Source organism: Eptatretus burgeri, chromosome 7 (genome assembly GCF_056783735.1).
Source record: "Eptatretus burgeri isolate ZD-2024b chromosome 7, Ebu_testis_v1, whole genome shotgun sequence".
NCBI classification, from domain to species: Eukaryota; Metazoa; Chordata; class Myxini; order Myxiniformes; family Myxinidae; genus Eptatretus; species Eptatretus burgeri.
In genome coordinates, this window is record NC_140967.1 from 12,065,971 (window position 1) to 12,088,330 (window position 22,360).

Below are 22,360 nucleotides of genomic sequence, written 5' to 3' on the forward strand. Positions count from 1 at the left end.
GCCCTTAATGATTCATCAAGTTTCTGTAGGTGACACTCATTCACAAAGTGATGAATAGTCTGATTTGGGTGAACACAGTCATATGCTGGGCTGTGTTTGAAATTCCATTTGTGGAGATGGTGTGGTGTCCTTGCACGGAGTGCACGGATCCTGTTGAGTGCAGACCACTGTTTCAGATCAAAACCTGGAGGCTCTTCTCTCGGACCACTCATTATTTAAATTGAATTGTACACGGTACTTCAACACTGTAGAACACAAATCACCTCCTTAAAACTCTTACAAGAACCTCCAGTTTTGCAGTACTTGGACGTGTTATATAGGGTGGTGTATAAGATTGATTCAATTGTGCTAAACTTCCAGGTTTTTTTTTTAACGATCTTGAAATCATTATTTTATTAAAATTGAAGTATATACTGTAACACTGTGCAGGGTAACATGTTCAATGAAAACTTTAGCTCGCAATGTTGTTGTCTGTCCAGAGATCATGCCACTTGCGCTTTGCATTAAACCCTGCATCACCCGAGAAACCAAACCACTGAAAACCTTTGGAGATTTATTGAAGAGTTTCCTTATGATGGTTCGAAACATGTGAAAGTAGCTATCGAATACGAGAACTAATGAGCTCAGCAAGACGAATGAGGACACTCCACTGCCTGGAGAAATGGAAACGTTCTGGGCATCTAGTTGAGCAGCAACAACAACAACAACAACAACAACAACAACAAAACTCCACAATCAATGAGAGAGCCTTTCGGCACAAAAGTAGAGATACAACTCCAAATGCAGATCATAGCCGAATCTGGAATAACTGGGGACTCACTCAAAACAAACTCACAGTCAATTCACCAAGTAAATGGGAATCAGCTTCCAGAGCTTGATGGTGAGATTGAAGAGACCAAAGTATTGTAGCATCGACGGCTCAACTAACATTGAGCTCGTCACGGCGGAAAGGTAAAAATTCCACGATGTCCCGAGCAGCTTAACTCCTGAGGAGACGTTCCGAATGAATGGTGAACAGTGCGCACCTGGGTCATGAGGAGAGACATGAAAATCTTACAGCTTTTAAAAACAACGGGTTTGTTTCCAGAACCAGAAACACTAACTCAGGGATTATGTAATTGCGGAGGGATACCATGGTGGGTCGTGGTGGAGAAAAAAATGGGAACACAAAATTGACAATAAATAATTATGTACAATTAGAATAAAAACGATGGTGCCATACACCAGACTCAGTCTCTGATCGGGAAAAGGGACAAAAAAAAACCCCGAGGGATTCAGCTCTGGTGGCAGTGGGGATGAGCAGGCAATGAAGGGGATGAGGAAAGCGATGGGCAGGACGATGAGGAGATGGAGACAAAGACACACAAGCAGGTTGCTGAACGGGTTATGAACGATGATGAGGAGACGAAGCAGCAGACAGACAAAACGGGCACAGGGCGACGAAAACAGGCAGGCAGGATGACCTCCACAAAACTCTCCTCAGAGATGATTCTCCCTCAGACCAACTCTGTTCTACTCAGACTCGCACACAATACTCCCAGCCATGTTCTCCTCCGACTTACTCTTACATCCCCGACTTCCAACTGCCCGATCAGGCTCCGCCTTCTTCTCCCCAGGCAACGCTCTGCCTTTATCTGCAACGGGAGGCATTTATCACTCCAACTCTGAAGATGTTCGTAGCTCCGCCCTTTAGGAGGCAACGAACGCTCCTCCCCTCGCTCTTGTGCCGAGTCTCCCAGCACCCCCCAGTAGAGGTTGACACGGAGGTTATATGCACAATTTCCATCACCATAATCCCCGATTAACTATTACCACACACCACCACCTGTATGGTTCACATTCAAACAGGACAATTCTTAAGCTAACGTTTCCCTACTTATACATCGAGATGGCTAACTACTTGTACACAGACCATGCTACTCTATACATTCCTCTCTGCTCTATGGTGATATCTAATCCCCCTTCTCCCCCACAAACAGAATAGTAGGTATGTTCCATTCCACATGGTGTGCTTGTAAATCCAGTTGAAACAAAATGGCCGATTCTTCCATCGAGTGGTACTGACACAATAGTCATAGATCGCACTCATTGTACCTCCTGAACACACTCCATTGCCATGAATTACGATGGGTGTTGAAAAAGTTGTATGAATGAGACACCCACAAGATTCCCAAAAAAAAAACGAATACTTATTTTGTTAATTATTCAAAATTATATTTTTGAATTGAAAAGATGTTTTTTTTAATATCTAATGAATGAAGCTCATTTTAACCACTCACTGACTCACTGATATTAATGTTCGGTACCTTCCTGGTAACTTAGAAAGATTAAATGTCATGTGCTGATGGACATCGAAGCCAATACACTAGGAAAAGTCACAGAACCATCGGAAAGTGTCCGTAAATGAAAATATAAATAAATGAAAAAGAAAAAAAAATACAAATGCAGGTGAGTGACCACAGACAATGGGGAGGCACGGTAATTTGGCGTGCTGATGGACATTGAAGCCAATACACCAGGGAAAGTCACAGAACCATTGGAAAGTGTCCGTAAATGAAAATATAAATAAATGAAAAAAATATTGAAATAAATTTTAAAAAACAAATGCAGGTGAGTGACCCAAGACGATGGGGAAGCATATTACAATGTGTAAGCATACCTCGCTAGTATATACAAGGGTGAATCAAAAAGTCGCCACAATATATTATTATTTGAATAATACAACTACAATTGAGCCTGTACAAGAGCAAAATTTTTCCACATAGTCCCTCTCCTTTTCAACACACTCAGTCCATTGTTCACAAGCTTCTGTATGCCCTCAGAAAAAAAATGTTTTTGGCTGAATGACAAGCCACACATGCACTGCTTCTTTCACTTGTTGGTCACTGGCAAAGTGGCGGCCTCTTAAAACGTGTTTGAGTGGACCAAACAGGTGAAAGTCCGAAGGGACCAGGTCAGGACTTATGGAGGATGCTCCAACACCTCAAAGTTCAATTACCGGAGAGTTTCCACAGTATGGGCGGCAGTGTGGACGGGCATTGTCATGCAACAATGCCCATTGTCATGCTACCTTTTGACAGTAGCCCTCAGCATTTCCATCGAGTAGTTGGTTTCAACTGGTCCCGGAGCATTTCGCAATAACACGCATTATTTAACGTTGTGCCCTCCCCTCCCCCCCTCTCTTGATGGTGTTCCAAAATTGGGTCTTGAGTCCCAGAAAAGTGTGAACGTCACTTTTCCTGCCGATGGTTGACTTTTGAACTTCTTTTTGACTGGTGATGTCGGATGTTTGCACTCCATGCTCTGGTGTTTGCTCTCTGGCTATTAATGGTGGATCCACATCTTATCTCCAGTAAAAATGCATCTCAAGAAAGCATTCCCTTCATGATGAAAGCAGTTGAAAGGCTTTGGCAGAATGTCATAGATGCACTTGTGCTCTTCTGTGAGTTGTTTTGGAACTCATCTTGCAGAAACTTTATGAAAGCCAAGTCGGTTGTTGATGATTTAATGTGCAGAACCAGGACTGATGTTCAGATGTTGTGCCACTTTTCAATAGTCGACCGTCGGTTATCCAGAATCATGGCGTGGACTCGTTCAATGTTTTCTTCTATTGTGGATGTGAATGGTGGTCCAGATCGTTCATCATCAGTGACACTTGTGCAATCGTTTTTGAACGTGGTAATACAATCATACACACTCCGCTGTGATAAAGCACTGTTCCCATATTGTGCTGAAAGTCTGCGATGGTTTTCTACCCCTGGTACACCTTCAGCTCACAAAAAATCGTATGACTGCAAGCTGCTCTTCTTTGGTGCAAACGGACAGCAGAGCGGTCATGTTAACTCCCTTACGGCACAACTAGTGACTGCTCAAGGTTGAAACTGCTTCACAATGGCACAGACAGTTCGTGGTTGTACCTGCAAGTACAACTAGCATCCGTTGAAGACAAAGTGTTCGATATCCCCCGCCATAGTAAATGAGGACAAGTAGCAAAAGGCACCAGTTCAATTTATTCTTGATGTGTGTACCAAATTTCATAAAAAAATACTTCATAGTTTTGCAACTATGCTCTGGAAACAACTTCAATTACTTCTTAATACCCAACTTGTTTCCATGGAAAGTGACAGAATTTTTTTGGGGGGAAATCTCTAAATATCAAAAGGCACCAGTTCACCACTTGCTTGATATGTGTACCAAATTGCGTAAATATATCTTGAGGGGATTTGTAGTTAAGCTCCGGAAACTAAATGTGACGGACGGACGGACGTACGGACGGACGGAACCCATTTCTATATCCCCCGCCAACTTCGTTGGTTGGTGGGGATAATAAGCAATGTCGTCAACACAACACAGTTTTTAACAAGATGGACATTCGGTAAAGTGCATACCTCCACCACGCAATGCCTGATCCAGTGGATCATCTCGAGACCAATACATTATTTAAATATCGTGCCATATATCGTTTTTAGCCGCATCTCTCAATGGTGAAGAATCACTTTAAAAATTAAATAACTCTCGTATCCAGATCCGGATTCGGATCTTCACCAAAATCGAATAAATTCGTTATTGTCACACACCCAACCTGTCCACAAAATTTAATCCTAATCCATGCACAACTTTTTGAGATATCCCGCACACAAACAAACCGACAGAAACCGACAGAAAGGGGGTGAAAACATAACCTCCTTCCACCTTCGGTGGCGGAGGTAATAAATCATTGCGGATACTTTTCGACTCACCCTCGTACGTACGCATCATTGACTATTGCGAGTATCTCATTTGTAGAAATGTATGATCACCCTGTGTGCAGGATATCTGGATGATGGCAGATGTTTGTGACTCAACCAGATACATTTCCCTCCACATATTGTATTGGAAACCAGGACGAAGCCATGATGCATTTATGTTACCAGCTATCCGAGCACCAACAACGAGTTTGATATCAAAAATGTAACCATCAAAGTAAACCTCCATTAAAAGGCTGTGGGGAAGAATCCAAATGATCCAAACATAGATCAGAGAGCCCCAAAGGTTTGCATGCACCGAGTACAGGTAGCCGACGAAGTGATTGAACACAATGCAAAACCATTGATGAACTTCCTTACTGGATGCATCATAGCAGCAAATGCATGGTAACTTACCAGTTGCCACATCAACAAGGGGTCACATATTGAGGTCATTCCATGCACCCTGTCATGTCGGTCAAAATGAACACTTGTATGATGACGTGATGCTACTGTGTGCATGCAGATCATTTCTAATGAGCTTGATAATAAACATTCACTGAAGATGCCATTCGTCATCTTGGTGAACAGCATCTTCAGCGTATTTTAATTACCGGCTTGACCGCTCCAGGCTTGGCACTCGGATTTTAATTGCCATTGAAAAACTGAGCACCGAGGAGATGTTGCATGCAACCACCAAGCTATAAACGCTTCTCTCCATGCAATAACAAATTGGCAGCGTAGACTACTCAAAATATCATACATAATCAAAGACTGCCATTGTAAAATGCTCAAAATATCCTGCCCATTGACCCAGGTTTTTCCCATTTATTTAAATAGATTGCATAGGTGTGCAGTCCACAGTAACAGGATGTGCTGAAAATATCGAAAAGCGTTCACAGTGAATCTGGGTCAATGGACGGTAATCAAGTGTGGTCCAGATCTCCATCTTGGTTGAAGCTCATGAAGATGTCCATTCATCTCTCTATTCCTCATCAAGGCTCGTTCTCAAGCTCCGTGGATGCCATTGGCATCATTTTTTTTTTGGAGGTAAACAAATCTGTTGAATGAATGTTTAATTTCGTGTTCATACGCCCATCATCATTGAAAGTTAGCATAAGCTCAAAGTTGAATGTGGCCAATTAAAATGGACAGAAAAGTAGGACGAGCCAATGGATGCAGGTTTTAATTTGAATATGATTTACAGTCGTGATAGCTCCAATTAAAAGGAAATGCCCAGTGACCTATTTGAATTAGAATCGTGAGTGTGGTTTACCTGGAGCCTTGTTTTAATTGGCAGGTAATTTGAGAGTTCACTGTAACATACAAAGCAAAATTATTTAGTAAAAAAACGAAAGACCTGATTGCATTAGTCTCTTCTTATGGTAAACATCTCTTTCTTGCTCATATCATCATAATCCACAGAATTATAAACAGCATTGAATATTCCATGAACTTGTTATTAAATGAAACTTCAGATTGCAAATACCGTGTACACTTTTTTGAGTTTTTATATCTCTGATTAACCTTCTCAATCACATGTTTGACAAACATCAAAATGTTCAGGTAGGTTGCTCGTCAGCTTGTGTGTCCAACATCTGTGATATCCAAGGAATCCATCAGAAGTAATTGATGTATTTGTTCATGAGCGCCAGCCAGAGTGACCAATATATTCGTTATGTCTGTGTGTCTCTCTGTCTGTGAGTCTGTGTGTCTGTCCAGAGCATAACTCCGTGGACTTTGATCCGATCTTGATGAAACTTGGTTATGTGTTCGATATCAATGTCTAGTTGTGTTTTCCTGGATGAGGGCGTGCTACGCCCATTGTGGGCGGAGCCACGCCCAAAAAATAGCCATTTTTAGGGGGTAGTTGGATTAAAAATCTATCTTCTCCTCGGGAATTGACTGAATGGAATGGGTTCATCGGTATTTCAATAGCAAAATGAATTATCTAAAACTTGTCGTTGTCCGATTATTCATTTTTGTCCCAAGGTCAAGGTGACAAGGTCAAAAAGTTAGAAAATTGCAAATTATGACATAAAAATCATACGACCGCCCAAACTTTGAAAGCTCGGATGACAATATTTTTTATGCATAATCTTGAGGTCATTCCCCACCAAAAGTCTCGAAACCATTTTGCTCTATCTCGAACACCTTGCCTGTGGCGCCCCCTTCAAGTTTGTTTTTACGCTGATTTCATCAAAGTATGAATAATCCGAGGAGTGCAAAATGCCATATAGCCGAAATGACGTTATATTGTTCCTGGAATGTTCCAGAGGAATATTGAACCAAAGGTGGTAATCCTTGACCTTTGACCTTTAAAGGCCACAAAGGTCAAATTTTCAGAGTTGTGGGAATTGAACCGGGTTTTGACCTTCTTCGACGAACTAACTCCAATAAGCTATAGCACGTATCTTGTTTCCAAATTTTAATGTCCACAACATTGTTTTGTGACCTTTAAAGGTTATGCAAAGGTCAAATTTTGAAAGTTGTTGAACGAAACCGGGTTTTCGACATTTTGCAGGTAATAACCTGTCACCCGTACCCCATCATGTTGATCATTTTTATAACTTGGTCAAAAATTATCACATTGTCTCATCCTTGACTTGTGAAACAATCTACATCGTCAAATACCGCTCGTGAACCATCGTCATCTTCAGACTTGTTCATTATTTAAAATTGCAAGGTTTTAATCAGTCTTGACAGGATGTCCACAAGGTCTTTGACCTCAAAGCTGGACCACTACTACTACGACTACTGCTGCCGCTGCTGCTGTCGCCACCGCCACCCCAATAGGACTGTACAGGATGGCTTTGAGATACGCACACTTGTCTCCAAGCTGTATATCCTGGGTTTGAATCCTGACCCAGTTAAAAACCGGAAATCTCGGGGTCGGACATCCGAGAACTTCGCCGACCCATAATGCAATGTCTGTATAGCAACGCTGGCGAAAGGGAAAACAAGGTACCTCGTTCGCTCGGATCGCCCTGCTATGCGTTGCAGCGGTGTATGTAGTGCTAGCGCTATCGCACGGCACTCGACTCGAGTACCTGTTACTAGTTTGTTTCTTTCGTAGCCTTTATTACACATTATTATTTGCAACAATGCCAAAAAGTTGCTGTATTTTCAGTTGTACTAATAACAAGGCAAAAAAATTCAGAACTCTCCTTTTATGTCATACCAAGTCGGACCCAAGGATGGTGAGGTTCTTCGGCCACTCTCCATGATGGCTTGACGCCAGCTCTGAAAAGGACATGGTTACCTCCAACATTTTTGTGTAGCACAGTCTGCACCAAACCAGAGACAAAAAATTTGTGGCCTTCCAGTGATCGGTAGTTTTTCATTGCCTCATGCGTAAACACTCCTGAGATTAAAAAGAAAAATATATTCTGTGGTTAGTTATTAAAATAGTACCAAGGCAATTAAGTGATGGTACATCACGCAAAAACATTAATGCCTCGGCCCTTGATTGCCATTAATAGGATTAGAACTTGCAAACTAAATGCAATAACAATGTGTCGGCCTTTCGTTTAAGTTCACCGCAGTCTTGTCCTCAGGCCAGGCGCTTCGACTCAGCAGCCACAAGAAATAGCCACGCACTGCTACATCATTACAAAACGTGGAGACACACAGGCACACATGCTCACTCACATCCGGCAACGCCCATACACATAGTTATACACATAGTCATACACATAGTCATACACAGTCATACACATAGTCATACACATAGTCATACACATAGTCATACACATAGTCATACACATAGTTATACACATCTTTAAAATCAGGGATAACACAGAATTTATACAACATGAATGTGCGTAATAATTTAATCATTCATTGCCATTCTTGCTGGGTCAGTGAGTGACCCACAACTAGCACAGATGACTCACCGTTACACGGTACAGATAAGGCAGGTCAATTAAAACTATTACTAACTAGCCACGTCGGCTCGGGAGTTCATAAATAATTTAAATAATATATTAACACTCCAGTACAGTAATATTAGATAATACACAGTTAAAACTTGGTTTAAAATTGAATTACATACCTGGTGTCTTGACTAGATACGTGTATCCGTCCGGGTATTGCACGTTCGGCCATTCCTTCGGGTTGTCGATCCACGAATCACCGGGGTACTGGTAGGGCCAACAATCAAGGCCAATTATCTGTGTTTTGGCTCGATATCTGGCCAACGCATCACCTCACAAATGTTCTATATATCGATATGACATTGCAAACACTTGGGTGAACACAATGTATCAACAATTCATCTAAAATACATCGACAGAAAAAAACAAACCACTCGGCTTTGCGTGAAGTAAACCACGATGTACGTGAGTCTGCGACCGGTGCTGCGTTTGTTTTCCCCTTTGCCAACATGGCGGTCACGTGACCAAGCGAAGTCACGTGACGAAGTACGTGCGTCTGCGACCGGTGCTGCGTTTGTTTTCCCCTTTGCCAACATGGCGGTCACGTGACCAAGCGAAGTCACGTGACGAAGTACGTGCGTCACCGACTGGTGCTGCGTTTGTTTTCCCCTTTGCCAACATGGTGGTCGCGTGACCAAGCGAAGTCACGTGACTGTGACGTATGTCCGACCTCAAGAATCTCGGTATTTCCAAGGCAGAGCGATTCCTCAATGCGTGTGCTCTCCCTCAGGTGGACATTAAACGAACGTCCGGTCTGCCAGCGTCTGCCAACACGACAATAACTCGACTACTCGATTCGTGAAACACACCTTTCATCCGTGGGGCATGACCCTTCTTCCTTTCAGCACACTCTGTGATACAACTGCCTGCCTGGGAAGCACCAGTGTGACGGTTTACAGTCGGGTCGAGAATCAATCCAAACGAGACGACTCAAAGGTAAGCACGCTACCTTTTTTTATCCTATTATTTTATTCTATCCAGGAAGCGTCATGTTATATTATCCTCTACGGGGTATTATATAGATTGCAGTAGATCGTGGTTTGGGTCCGTTCGTCTGTGGGGTACGAGATAAGCATAGAATGCATCAAGAACGTCGGGATTCCTCCAGACTTCTTTCAGTTTAGTGTTAAACAGCAGAATCAACTGTTTATAAAGGTAATCGTATGTGTTGGGTGTAAACCTTTATTTGGGCGGTGTATAGGCAACTAACAGCTACTTTAGGCAAAAAAAAAACCATAACCCGGGTTACGTGCATGAAGCAAAACATACCTACTGATTATAATTCAAAACACTGCTCTACACTGGAGAACGTGGGGACAGGAATACTGCACTGTAAATGGTGGAGATTTGTAATACGCTCCCCCACCTAGAGGCGGCGCTACACGATGCACATTTACATTGAGAATTTGCGTCCCCCCCCCCTATCCCCTCCCCCCCGTCCCCCCTCCAGACCACTGAAAAGAAAAAAAAACACCCCCATACATGAATTGGGGTCATGTTGATCCGATGTAGCAAGTATTGATGGGGTCTGCCCACAACTGGAGGAGGAGTCGTGCGACAAACATACACACACACACTGCTCCGTGAATTATAGTTAGGATTAATATTGTTTTGTAAGAACATTAATACTGTACTATTATCAATCATTATTAGTGTTATTAGCCTCGCCAGAGGAGAGGTGTTGTATCGTAAAATATTCCAACAATGAGGAATCCAATATTCTCCAACGGTTTTATTTAACCAAACATCAGAACGTACCAAACCTTTGCACTGCACACCTCCTGACCTCTCTCATCCCGAACTCCTTCTATCCTCATCGTTCCCTCCAGCGTCTAGTCAATGCACAACACCACGTATCCCCCTTTCTTTAACCACAATGCATACCGTATCTCAGTGGACAACAATAATATCAATTAACTACAAGTTGAAATGGAGTAATTTCCACAGCATGGATTAACCACAAAACAAGTAATAATAAACATGGCAACAGTTTAAATTAGCTTCCTTTTCTTATTCTCAAAGGACTTTACCTTACTTCATCACAAAATCTTCAGTCCAGGCTGGAGGTCTGTGAATTCTGGCATCCCGGCCGACCGGCACGTGTTCTGATGTGTTTTACGCTGGTGGTGCCGTGATGTCAGGAAGTAGTGGAAGCTCAGCATCATCTTTTGAATTCCTTTGTCAGGCAGATGCTAAATAAGAAGCATTCCAGATCCATCCATCTGACAGTTTGTACGTATGAGCTCCTCATTGCTCCATAACTTAGAGAGGCGCTGAAAATTTGGATTGTCCTTTTCAGAGGATGCCAGGTTTCCTCAATCGGATGAAGGAACCACATTCAAAGTTTACATCCTTTGCTCCACGGCGTTTTTCGGTGTACACCTTTTGCTTGTTCTGCTTCTCTTGTACTCTGAGCGCCGTGTCTTTGTGTGACGGTGTGTTGAGCTTTGGCATCTGCAAACCAGATACATGTGGCTTGGTGTGCATCTCTCCCCCATGAAGCAGTTCAGCAGGTGATCGCTGTTTTGTGGCATGTCGAGTTGCCCGGTATGTTTGAAGAAAGTCTGTTGTAAATGTTTTCCCGTCTTTCCCTTCAATGTTAGCAGTGAGCAAGCTTTCCTTTAAGCTTCTATTGAATCGCTCAATTTCCCCATTCGCTTGTGGGTGGTACACTGCTGACTTCCTGTGGGTAATGTCTTTGTTTTTCAGAAACATTTCAAATTCCTGAGATGTGAATTGTGAACCATTGCCAGATATGAACTCCTTTTGGTTACCTTCTCTGCTAAAGACAGTTGACAGGAACTTGATCACTGTAGTGGAAGTGACCTGGGAGGTGAAGGCAATTTCTGGCCATTTGCTAAGATCAATGATAGTGATAGCGAAATGACAATTCAGTGGCGTAGAGTCGAAGGGCTCCACTATGTCGATTGACAATTTCTCCCAAGCGGCATCGGGATATGAAACCAACTGTAGTGGTGATGCGAGTGTCACAGCTCACTTGTCGTGCTGCTGGAAAGTAATGCAAGCCTTGATTGCGGACTCAACGGGCGCATCCATTTGTAGACACCATTCCAGACCTCTTAACCGCTGCTTTGTCCTCACTATGCTCTGGTGCGTATCATGCGCTAATTTGATGAAATGCGGCTGTCACGTCTCCAGGACAAGAAGGCAGTGAGTACCTCTCATTGCGCAGTCCTCTTGTAGTGACAGTTCAGTTTGCAATCTGAAGTAAGGAAGGAGATCAGGATCCAGGCCTTTTGACGTTTTTGGCCAGTGCTTTGGAAGCAATTCACGCAATTTTGTTTGAATTGGGCAGGAAATACAGGCAGTTTTGAATTATTCAGCTGTCACCGCATTGAGGATCGACGTGAGCATGACAACCTCAACATCATCCTCCAGACTGGGTTCTGAAGTAGGTAGTGGAAGGTGAGACAAGCAATCAGCCATCACGTTTTCAGAGTCAGGCTTGTACGGAATGTCATAAGTAAATGACAGAAGCCGTGCGGACCATCTGGCCACACGCATTCCAGCTCTTCCCAATCCTTTCGTGGAAAGCAGTATAGTGAGAGGACTGTGGTCAGTGCGTAAAGTGAAATGTCTATCCCAGAGATAAGTCCTCGACTTCTCTGTCACCCGCATGCATCCAAGTGCTTCCTTTTTCCCAGTGGAATAGGCCAAGGACCCTTTTTATACATTTTAGGACCCTTTGGACCCTTTTTTATACATTTTAGGACCCTATAGACCCCCTTCAGACAATTCTGACCTTTTATACCTTAAATCACACCCTTTAGACCCTTTCAATCTTTTAAGACCCTTTGGACACTTTAGATCATTTCGACCCAATAGACCCATTTTGACCTTTCCACCTTTTGATCTTCTGACCATTTGACCTTTACAACTTTTCAGACCTTTGACCTTTAGACATTTGCAACCAGACAATTTTGTCCTTTCATTTGTCATGAATGACCTTTCATTTAGTCCATCCTTCCTTTTATTTGCCACAAAAATACGCCACACAAAACAAGTCTTGAAGAAGGTCTGCAATCTCTGATTGTTCTTTCTTGTTACTTTTCTTATTAGAAGCGGCCTTGGAAAAATGCCACGATTAGCTGTCGTAACACGAATATACACCTTAACACGGATTTCGCCCAAGGCAGAAAACTCCTTTGGGGAGGGGAGCAAATTAAGTCGGTCAACCTCCATCATGTGACCCTTACTTCTCCTGTCAAGTTTGGTTGAGTTTGTATAATTAACAATCAAATATATCCTGGTCAAAAAATCAGTCAGACAGACAGACACCAAATTGCATGTTTTAGTAGGATTAACAGATGTGGAAAGTGCATTGCTCTCTCATAACACCCTAGTCTTTCTTGTGACATAGTAGGGAGATTCAAAGTCGCATATTTAGAGTGTACCTATTGAGCTGTTTTATGCATTATTGAAAGCCACAAATATACTTGTCTAATTTAATGTTTATATTACCATCTGAAGAGAAGTAATGTTGTCCTGTTCTTTCACAGTCATTGATTGATGGACTTTTCAAAGCTTGAGCAACACGCGTAATCAAATATTTGTATGAGGAATGATTCATTGCACAGAAAATCCATAGAAGCATAGTTCCTGTGCTCGGGGAGGTCGCTCCTCATTTTCCACAGTGGCATGACGGACAAAGGAGATTAACTAGGGCAGACAATCGATCAAAGATGATCCAAGTCCGGACGAACCTCGGACACGTCCAGTCCAGAAACAATCTCTGCTACTGTGGAAAGCACAATGTGAGATTTCCGAATCAAGTTTGCAGAAGATGAAAAACAGTTTGGCATTTCTTTTGGGAGCATTGAAACCATTATCCATGAACATTTTGGCATGCCAAAGGTTTCTGCCAGATAGTTGCCTTGAAACATTGACAGCAGAGAATGTCATCCATTAAAGACTTTCTGGAGCTCTTCAATGCTGATCGAGTGCTGAGTTTGTCACGACTGGCTACGGGTGAAAAGACCTGGGTTCACCACCAAGACCAAGACTGAATTGTCAACTCAAGCTAGCTGATGAAGCTTTTAGAAAACCTATTGATTTGATATATCTTCGGTCTCCATGACTTCTTCAAATGTTTTGTAGTCAAGTACATATGTAGAAACCGATAAGTTTTCAACTTTATTACCTCCACCATTATTTTTTTGCATACCTTGTCGAGGCTCGTGTGAGAGCTAACACACAACGCACAGCAAGGGGGGCATGAGACAAGAGGGGCAGGAGTGCGAAGGACAAAACAGTGGGGAACAGAGACATTAGGAGATGTGTGGAAGGGAGAGGAATAGGGCGGGGAACATGGGGAATACAAGATGGACATTACAGGGACTTTCAGGAAGGAAAGCAGGGAATTTGAAGGAGGTGGGCTTGGGTGGATTATCGGGGGTAGAAAAGATCGAGGATTTGGATGGGGGATGATAAGAGGTGGTGGTGAACAGCTGTTTTGAAGGCCTGGAGGGAAGAATGGGAAAGAATAGGGTGAGGGAGTTTATTCCAAAGGTGGGAAAAAAGAGGAATGAAAGAGTGAAGGTGAGCAGTGATTCGTGATTTTGTTAGTTTTACCAGAAGGGGGTTGTTGGCGGACCTTGAGCGCCCTGCGGAAATGTGGTGGGGACAAATCGCAGAGAGAGAGCAGGGGTGGGGGCGAGGCTGGAGAGGAGACGGTAGAAGACAGAAAGACCACCGACCAACCTGCGGCGAGAGAGTGAGAGGCCCAATGACTCAGCCTCATTGCGGGAGATGCCAATGATCCGAAATGCCTTGGTTTCCACAGCGTGAAGCCGAGAAAGGTGGGAGGCAGGAGTACCAGCCCAGAGGTGAGAGCAGTACTCCCTCAGGCTGTGGACGAAAGCTTTGTAAGTGGTCAGGAGCTCAGGTGGGCCGAGGAAGGACTTTGCACGATGGAGGATTCCCAGTTGGCGACAGGCTTTGGAGGGGAGGTTTGAAATGTGGCTTTCCCAGGAAAGGTCATGGCAGATAGTGAGACCCAGAAGCTTGAAATAAAGGACTTCTTCCAGAGGATTGTTGAGAAAGTGGATTGGGGGGGGGGGGGTTTCTAAAGTTGGTGACTGGCTTTGGAGGTGAGGTTTGAAATGTGGCTTTCCCAGGAAATGTCATGGCAGATAGTGAGACCCAGAAGCTTGAAAGAAAGGACTTCTTCCAGAGGATTGTTGAGAAAGTGGAGGGGGGGTTTCTAAACGGTCCTTTCAGAGAGACATAGTGAGAGTGTGAGATTTGTCCGGATTGAAAGACATGTTCCACGTGTTTGACCAGTTTGTGATTTTATCCAGATCTGCAGTGAGCGAAGAAGCTGCTGCTTGCCGGTCTAATGGGATAACCGATGGTATGACAGAGGGTGGAGTCATCAGCAAAGAGATATAGAGGATTTTCCAGAGTCGGAGAGATCATTGATGAAAACCAAAAAAAGACCAGGGCCCAGAACGCTACCTTGAGGAACTCCAGCCTGGACAGGAAGAGGGGATGAAAGAACAAAATTTAGGGCCACACAGTGACTGCGACAGGAGAGGAAGTCTGTGAGCCATGAGTGGAGATGGCCTTGGATACCATAGGAAGAGAGTTTGGTGAGCAGGGCAGGGTGCCAGACCATGTCAAAAGCACGTGATATGTCCAGGGATACGGCTCAGATTTCCTGTTTGGCATTGAAGACCTCCATCCATTGTTGGGAGAGCAGAAGCAACATATCCAGGGTAGAGTGACCTGGTCTGAAACCAAATTGATGTTCGGAAATCAAGCCGTTGGAGAAGAGGAAGGATTTAATGTCTGAAGCGATGATGGATTCCATAATCTTGCTGATGATTGGCAGAAGGCTGATTGGTCTGTAGTTGCAGGGATCTGTTTTTCCACCTTTTTTTATGCAGGGCAGGTTATATTTTCCTGCCATATTTTTCTGCACTGAAGGTACACGGAGGTTGTATTTTCATCCCTGTCTGTCTGTGAGCAGGATATCTCAAAATGTTATGGACTGATTCGGTCGAAACTTGCTGGACAGGTTGGATGTGTGACAAGGACAAATTGATTTTATTTTATTGAAGATCCGGATTCGAATCCGAGAATTTTTAATGTGAATCTTCACCACTGAGAGATGGTTCCATTACGATATATAGCATGATATCTCAAAAAGTTATGGACAGGATATGACAAAACTTTATCAATGAGTTGGGTAGGTGACAAGAACAAGCTGATTAGGTCTTGGAGGTCTGGATGCAGCTCTGGCCTATCAGTGGGATGCAAAAATGTAAAATGTTCAGTCTAGTGGAGGTATGTGCTCCACAGAGTGCTGTTCTCGTTTCCCCGTGTAATCACCCTTCATCTCAATACATTTAGCTCATTTGTTGTTTAAATGAATGCAATGCCCTCATAATACTATAACAATGTCAATCAGGGTCAAGGCAAGGCTGTAGGATGGATAATTAACTGTTCAAATCCACACAGGAAAATGCTGACCTGTGCATCTCTTGGCTTGTGAGCTGGCACATTGTCGTACAGCAGCAGATTGCCTTGCATCAACATCCCCCAATGATTTTCGCAGATGCCTTCAAGCAATCATAATGTTGACCAGTGATTAAAGTTTTGTGCAGCATTTAATCGATCAGCAGCATAACGACTGAATCATAGAAGATGCCGGCCATCATCTTCCCAGCTGGCCTGGCTGCATGAGGGCATCTGGGAAAATAATCTGGATATGTTGATGCATGATGTTCTGCTGCTGTACTACAATGCACCTGTTCACAATTCTAGAGTTGCACAGGGCAGCATTTTACAGTTTGGATTCGAACAGATAAATCATCCATCCTACAGCCGAGACTTAACCTCGACAGCCTAGTTTTTTTGTTTCGACATCTGATGTCTCAGCTGATTCATAAATGGTTTCAAGACAATGATTCCATGAAATCCACCATTGATGAGTGGTTAAAGGAGCAGTCAGAAGATTTGCATTATCAGGGCATTGCTATAATTTGAAGAACAAATGGGTGAAGGGCCTTGATATGAAGGGTGATTAGATTGAGAAATAAAGTTCAAAACTTGTTTTAGGTTTCTATATCCGTACTTGACTACAAAACTTTTTGAATGCTCCAAGTATAAAGTATATATAAAGAATGCTCCAATTGAAGGAAGCCCACTTCCTTCAATTCCCCTGCTTTCCTTCCTGAAAGTCCCTGTAATGCCAATCTTCTCTTCGCCATCTTCCCCGTCCCATCCCCATCCCTCTCCCTTCCACAGTCCACCTAATGTGTCTGTTCCCCACTGTTTTGTCCCTTCCACTCCCACCCCTCTTGTCTCATGCCTCCTTGCTGTGAGTTGTGTGTTAGCTCTCATACGAGCCTCGACCAAGGTATACAAAAAAAAAAAAGTATAAACAGGTTGTTGAAGAAGGCTTGGAGACTGAAGATAAAATCAAATCAATAGGTTTGTTAAAAGCTTGACCAGCTAGCTTGAGTTGACTGAAAGAAACCTCATTAATTGAGAATTTTCTGTGCTGGCTGTGATCACACAAGACCCTTTTGAGTGGCAACGTCTTTGATCCAAATCTTTAAAATCTTATCCAAATCTCAGGTTTATCTAAAGCTCAATACAAATTTGTTTCGGATTTAAAACTGTCCATTCGTCTGCAGAACAACCCTCCATTGTTTCCTCTTTTTCTCAGAGCCATCATGGTTGCTGTTGACTGCCACCTTCTGGCCAAACTCCCTTATGTCATCAAGATACCTTTATCCATGGGTCAGCGAGAACGTTCATCCGTTTGTGACATCTGCGAGATGTACCGGAGAACAAGATTATCGATATACTCAAATTTGGTCGTTATGGTTTGCACCAATCCCTTGGAAAAGATTCATCGGTATTCAATTATGTTGTAGATATTATGTGGGATGATTGAACAAACATGAAACTAAAAAAAATACAGATTACATAATCATTAAAGCTCAATATGTTTCCACCCCCCTTTCAATTTCTCCAACCCCTCCTTCCATCATCGTTCGATTTTTTTTTCCCCTAACCATGATCCCACATCAGCGCATCTCAGCAAATATGTTATTCCCTTTCGATGCCGAGGTCAGACATTGTTGCACATCATTTGCAGCATTGTTTTCTGATCCCAATGGGAAAGAATCACTTTGATCCTCCTCACCCTCCTCCTCCCCCTCACCTCATCTCATCTCCATCCAGCCCTTGTATCTCAGAACCACTCATTTTTATAATACAGTACTGATATTGAGCTGCTCTAAATTAAACAACCTATTGGGACACGAATCAAACAAAGTCGTGAAAATGGAGACCATTGTCGTTTCAGGTGTCCCACTTTTATATTTAAACGAAAGTTTGATGTTCAGTTTTACCCTTAACTTTTCATTGGCCTACTTTGGGTCCCCATCTGAGCTTGCAGCTCATAATTCTGGGATCCCAGGTTCCTACCTCATATGTTGCCTATTTTCCGTTGTCTATGAATGTTGTGGTAATTCATGTAAAAGTAAACTGATGTCTTGTCAAGCTTTCAGGTAAAATGACTCACAGTAGTTTCCATCCCAAGTGTAACGTAGAAGAAAATAACTATTAAATGCACAATATATATTGAACCAACATAAAATAAACGGACACAGTGACGGCTCTGGTTGGGGTGGGATGGGGGTAAGGTGGGAGGTTGACGAACATGGTTGTACTTCAATGAAGACGGTTTGAAGTTAGAAAGTTCAGGTGGGTAAGTGCAAAGGTTGATCTTAGCCGATCTGTGGGTTAAAGCTTTATCACCTCGTCATGCTCCGACTCTTTAATCCTATTCCGTTGACAATCGAAAACGCAGACAAGTGAGCAGCTAAAGAAAAATGTAAAAAACATCCAATAATTTTTGGTACAACCTTACATTATAAGATTTCACTAATTGGTTGGATCAATCATGCCTGTCAGATGTCATATAACCGTATCTGACCATATTTTGGGTTAAAAAGAAAATGACGTATTTTATAAAAAAAAATTAAATGCATCTTGAAAAATGACATGATGTAATAGAAAACACTGATGCGAGCATGTAGTAGAGCTTGCAGAATGCTTTCATTTTGCATAAAGTATCGTATATCAGGGTCGACATGTGAATATTCATTCTGATGTACTGAGACAATGGTGGTTTCTATTCCAAGGAATGTTGCGACTTGGTTGCAGTTGATGCCCTCTTTTTAAACTTATAAAAGATGATCGGAGAGATGGTGAGGAATGCCTGCAAGTCTTTTGAATCTTGATCCTTCAGATTTATTGAGCTCCATTTGGCAGTGCCGATGCAAGGGATCTGAGATTGGTGGGCACTGACTTCTGTTGGCACTCAGAAAGGGGATGGAGACGTTGAAGTGGAGCTATTTCAGTTGAAGATGTTTTCACACGCAATCTTGTTGGAAAGACCGCTGGAAAGCTCAGAATGAAATACCAGTTTATATGTATAACCTGCACCCAAAAAAATGAACTCCAGCCCAGGACTGGAAATATCCATCCATACATCAGGACCATACTCTGTGCAGAGCATTGGTGCTGCCTAAGCAGTCTCCTTGGCTATTGGGCACAATCCTGGACGGGTCACCACTCCAACACAGGATACCAGTAAGTTGACATTCATTTTGTCAACCTCAGAAGGTTGACAGGCAGAGTCAACCCCACCTGGTGTTAATTCAACAGCCAAGTGGGATTTGATTTTAGGATCCTAGGATCCCAAACCCACGATCCTAACTATGCAGCCATCACCAGACATCCTGGAAACATGGTTAACTCAAAATCAGTATTTTTCCCATTTATGGAGAGAGCCATTTTAGATGGTGTTTAATTCAGCATAAACGGATGACTTCAAACTTGTATGAAACACAATATAATGAATGAGGTGGATGTACCAAACCTACAACTCTTATGAAGTGATATGTGACATCCATGAGATTGGCACAGTAAGAGCTTGTAACTCTCAATTCTTTACTTTAGTTCAAGATAGCTGTTCACCACCACCTCAGATCATCCCCATCCATAATCATGACCTTTTCTAACCGTGTTAACCCACCCCCCCCAACCCCCATCCCAAGCCCACCTCTTTCCAAATTTCCAGTTTTCCCTTCCTGAGAGTTAGCTTATGTATCCATCTTGTCCACTCCATATGACTACTCATCTCTTATTTGTCCAAGTCTCCCTATATTTTGGCCTTCAGCCCTGTTGTTGGTGTTCTCCCCTCTCTTTCGACTGCTCCTATTGTTTTGTTGCATTCTGATCTGTTCAGTGTTCTAGCTCTTCCACAAGCTTCGACTTTGCATCCACAAAAAGGTTGTTGTGGATAATATGCACCCCAAACTTTGATCAGATAAATCTTGGAAAAAAAGTGCGGCTTATACATGAGTGATTACTGTCTCTTTAATTGTAAGAAAAGATAGTGTTCATTTAATCATTAAGATTCCCTTTTTAAAAGCCCACATTTCCAGAATTGAGGAAGAAGAAGTGGGATCTCGAGATTTAACGGAGCAGTTCCCACTGTTGTAGAATGATAAAAATGGGACCGGTGGAAAGCTAATAATCAATGCACTTGAAACAAAAATAGCGTCCGTTTAATAATAAAGGCGCCTGGTTTAAGTACCCCTTCTTTCTGGGAATGAGGAAGAAGATACGGGAATGGAGGCTTAATGTAGCGGTTCCAACGGTAATATTTATTATTCTATGACGGCAGGAACTCTTTAGAATGTCATGAGAAGAGCACATAAAATTATAAAGAGTACAACTTATCAAAGCAACAGAAAAATATATAAAAGTACATGGAAGGAGCACAAAAACAACAACAAGTCGGTAGGCGACATGGGTGGTCGCTACATAATTGCATACTAGTCATAGTTTTTGACAAAGAGGTTGATTATAGTGCGCATAAAATCGTGGAAGCCGATTTTTGATTTTCAAAAAAATATCTATAAAAATATTTTTCGGATTTTTTTCAAAAAAATTCAAAGTCCCGTTGTTAGGCAATGGTGGTGTCCATAGCAATGGTGCTCAAAAGCATACAACTAGATACTGGTATGAACCTACCAGTCAAGTTTCATCAAAATCGGTTGACTCCTCTGGCCTCCAGAGCTGTCCATTACATACAAACAAACAGACAGACGGAAAACCTGAGACTAAGTGTCGTCTAGCGACCATCCAACAATCACCATGACGATAACAATAACAATTATGTCTTTAAAAAAAAAATCATTTTTCACATGTTTTACTTCATTTTACATCTCCATTAAGATTCACAGATAGACATGCAATATGTTCGTGAAGTACAACAATAAAGTCTTTTTAAAACATTAAAATTAAGTCTTTTCATGAAACCCATCAGCGAAGCGACACGCCCATCGTAAAAGGTATCAAATTTTGCTTCCCATTATTTTTCTCATGGGCTTAGGAAAGTATTTCAGGACTTGTTCCTTGAAGCGCCCCTGGTGAATCTCCATCTTGATATGAAGATCACATGCGTGGTTTTCATCAAGGTGACATAAGTCTAAAAATTTGAAGTAGCGGTACAGTATACCCTCAAATATCACGGGTTTCAACCAATCATGGGAAACTTATTGTGTTCCGATTTAGTTATCACGAGATTTAATTTTAGCTCATCGTGGTTTTTGAGTTGAGATGAGTCATCGTTTGCGTCCGTGTGTACGATCACCTCCAATTAAGAGCCTTTTGTCGTTTCTCATGCACTGTTTTCAATGGCGTAAACCGATGGACAAAATTAATTTTGCCAAAATGCAGAGGATGTTAAAATGTCGGGCAAAAAAAATCGAGTTGTTAGAAAGGTTGGCAAGTGGTTGAAAGTTCGGCATCTGTGGGCCACCATTATGGGATCAATGAATCCACTGTGCAGTATCTCTGTAAAAGTGAGTCAAATATCAGTGCAAGTGTTGCCGCCAGTGCTCCGCAAGGCACAAAAGTCTCATTCCAGTCTGTGATCTTCATGTTGAAAGGATGAAAAAGCGCTTAATGTTGTGATCGAGGACCAAACACAGAAAAAGTGCCTTTGAGCGGACCGGTGATAAGGGAAAAATAAATACGGATTCACAAATGTTTTCATGAGGCACCCGGGGCCAAAGGCTCAAGTTCAACCATGGCAACCCACAACTTTCACGCCAGCACGAGCTGGTTTGAGAAATTCAAAAGAAGATTCCGCTTCCATCATGTAACATTTGGTGGAGAACTACCCACTGCAGCTCATGGAACTAATTGAAGTGAAGGGATTTATGCCAGACAAGGTCTTTAATGCCAACGAGAAGGAATTATTCTGGAAGAGGATGCATTGTAGTCCCTTCCTGTCCAAGTAGGAAAGATCTGCTCCAGGATTCAAGGTGGTTAAGGCTCGTCTTAACCTTCTGCTATGTGGCAGTGCAGCAGGTGACTTTGTTGTGCTCCAATGATCCAACAGCCATGGCAAGTTCTACATCCACATCTTTCGAAACTCCACCCCTCCTCACTCTAACAGCATCATCATAATCCCTCGCTCAGTCTTGTGGTTTATATTTACAGCAGAGTAATAGTATATATTATACTATAATATATAATAGTATAGTAAATAGTATACTATAGTAATAGTATATACAGCAGAGTATATAATATTCTTACTCTCACCCACCTCGCTAGTTTGCAAAAATCACCTTTCTGTTTTGGAAT

General features: G+C 42.5%; 1 protein-coding gene across 11 annotated transcripts in view; it reads right to left on the reverse strand.

Annotated features, from left to right (window-relative positions):
• Positions 1-9,556, reverse strand: part of LOC147022681 (uncharacterized) — a 70,980-nt gene extending 61,424 nt beyond the window's left edge. For 2 of the 11 annotated variants that reach the window (XR_015059847.1, XM_085887451.1), the window contains exons 1-3: positions 9,031-9,412; positions 8,779-8,866; positions 7,906-7,967 (exon numbers count right to left, since the gene is read on the reverse strand). Coding sequence is in view for 7 of the 11 variants with exons in the window: in XM_085887451.1 (XP_085743577.1) it covers positions 7,906-7,967; positions 8,779-8,866; positions 9,031-9,195 (315 nt within the window). In the remaining 4 variants the exon portion in view is untranslated. Of the gene's footprint in view, positions 1-7,905; positions 7,968-8,778; positions 8,867-9,030; positions 9,420-9,468 lie in introns of those variants that run through there. The other 9 variants (XR_015059849.1, XR_015059850.1, XM_085887453.1 and 6 more) reach the window with 9 other exon arrangements.
• Positions 9,557-22,360: the final 12,804 nt, after the last annotated feature.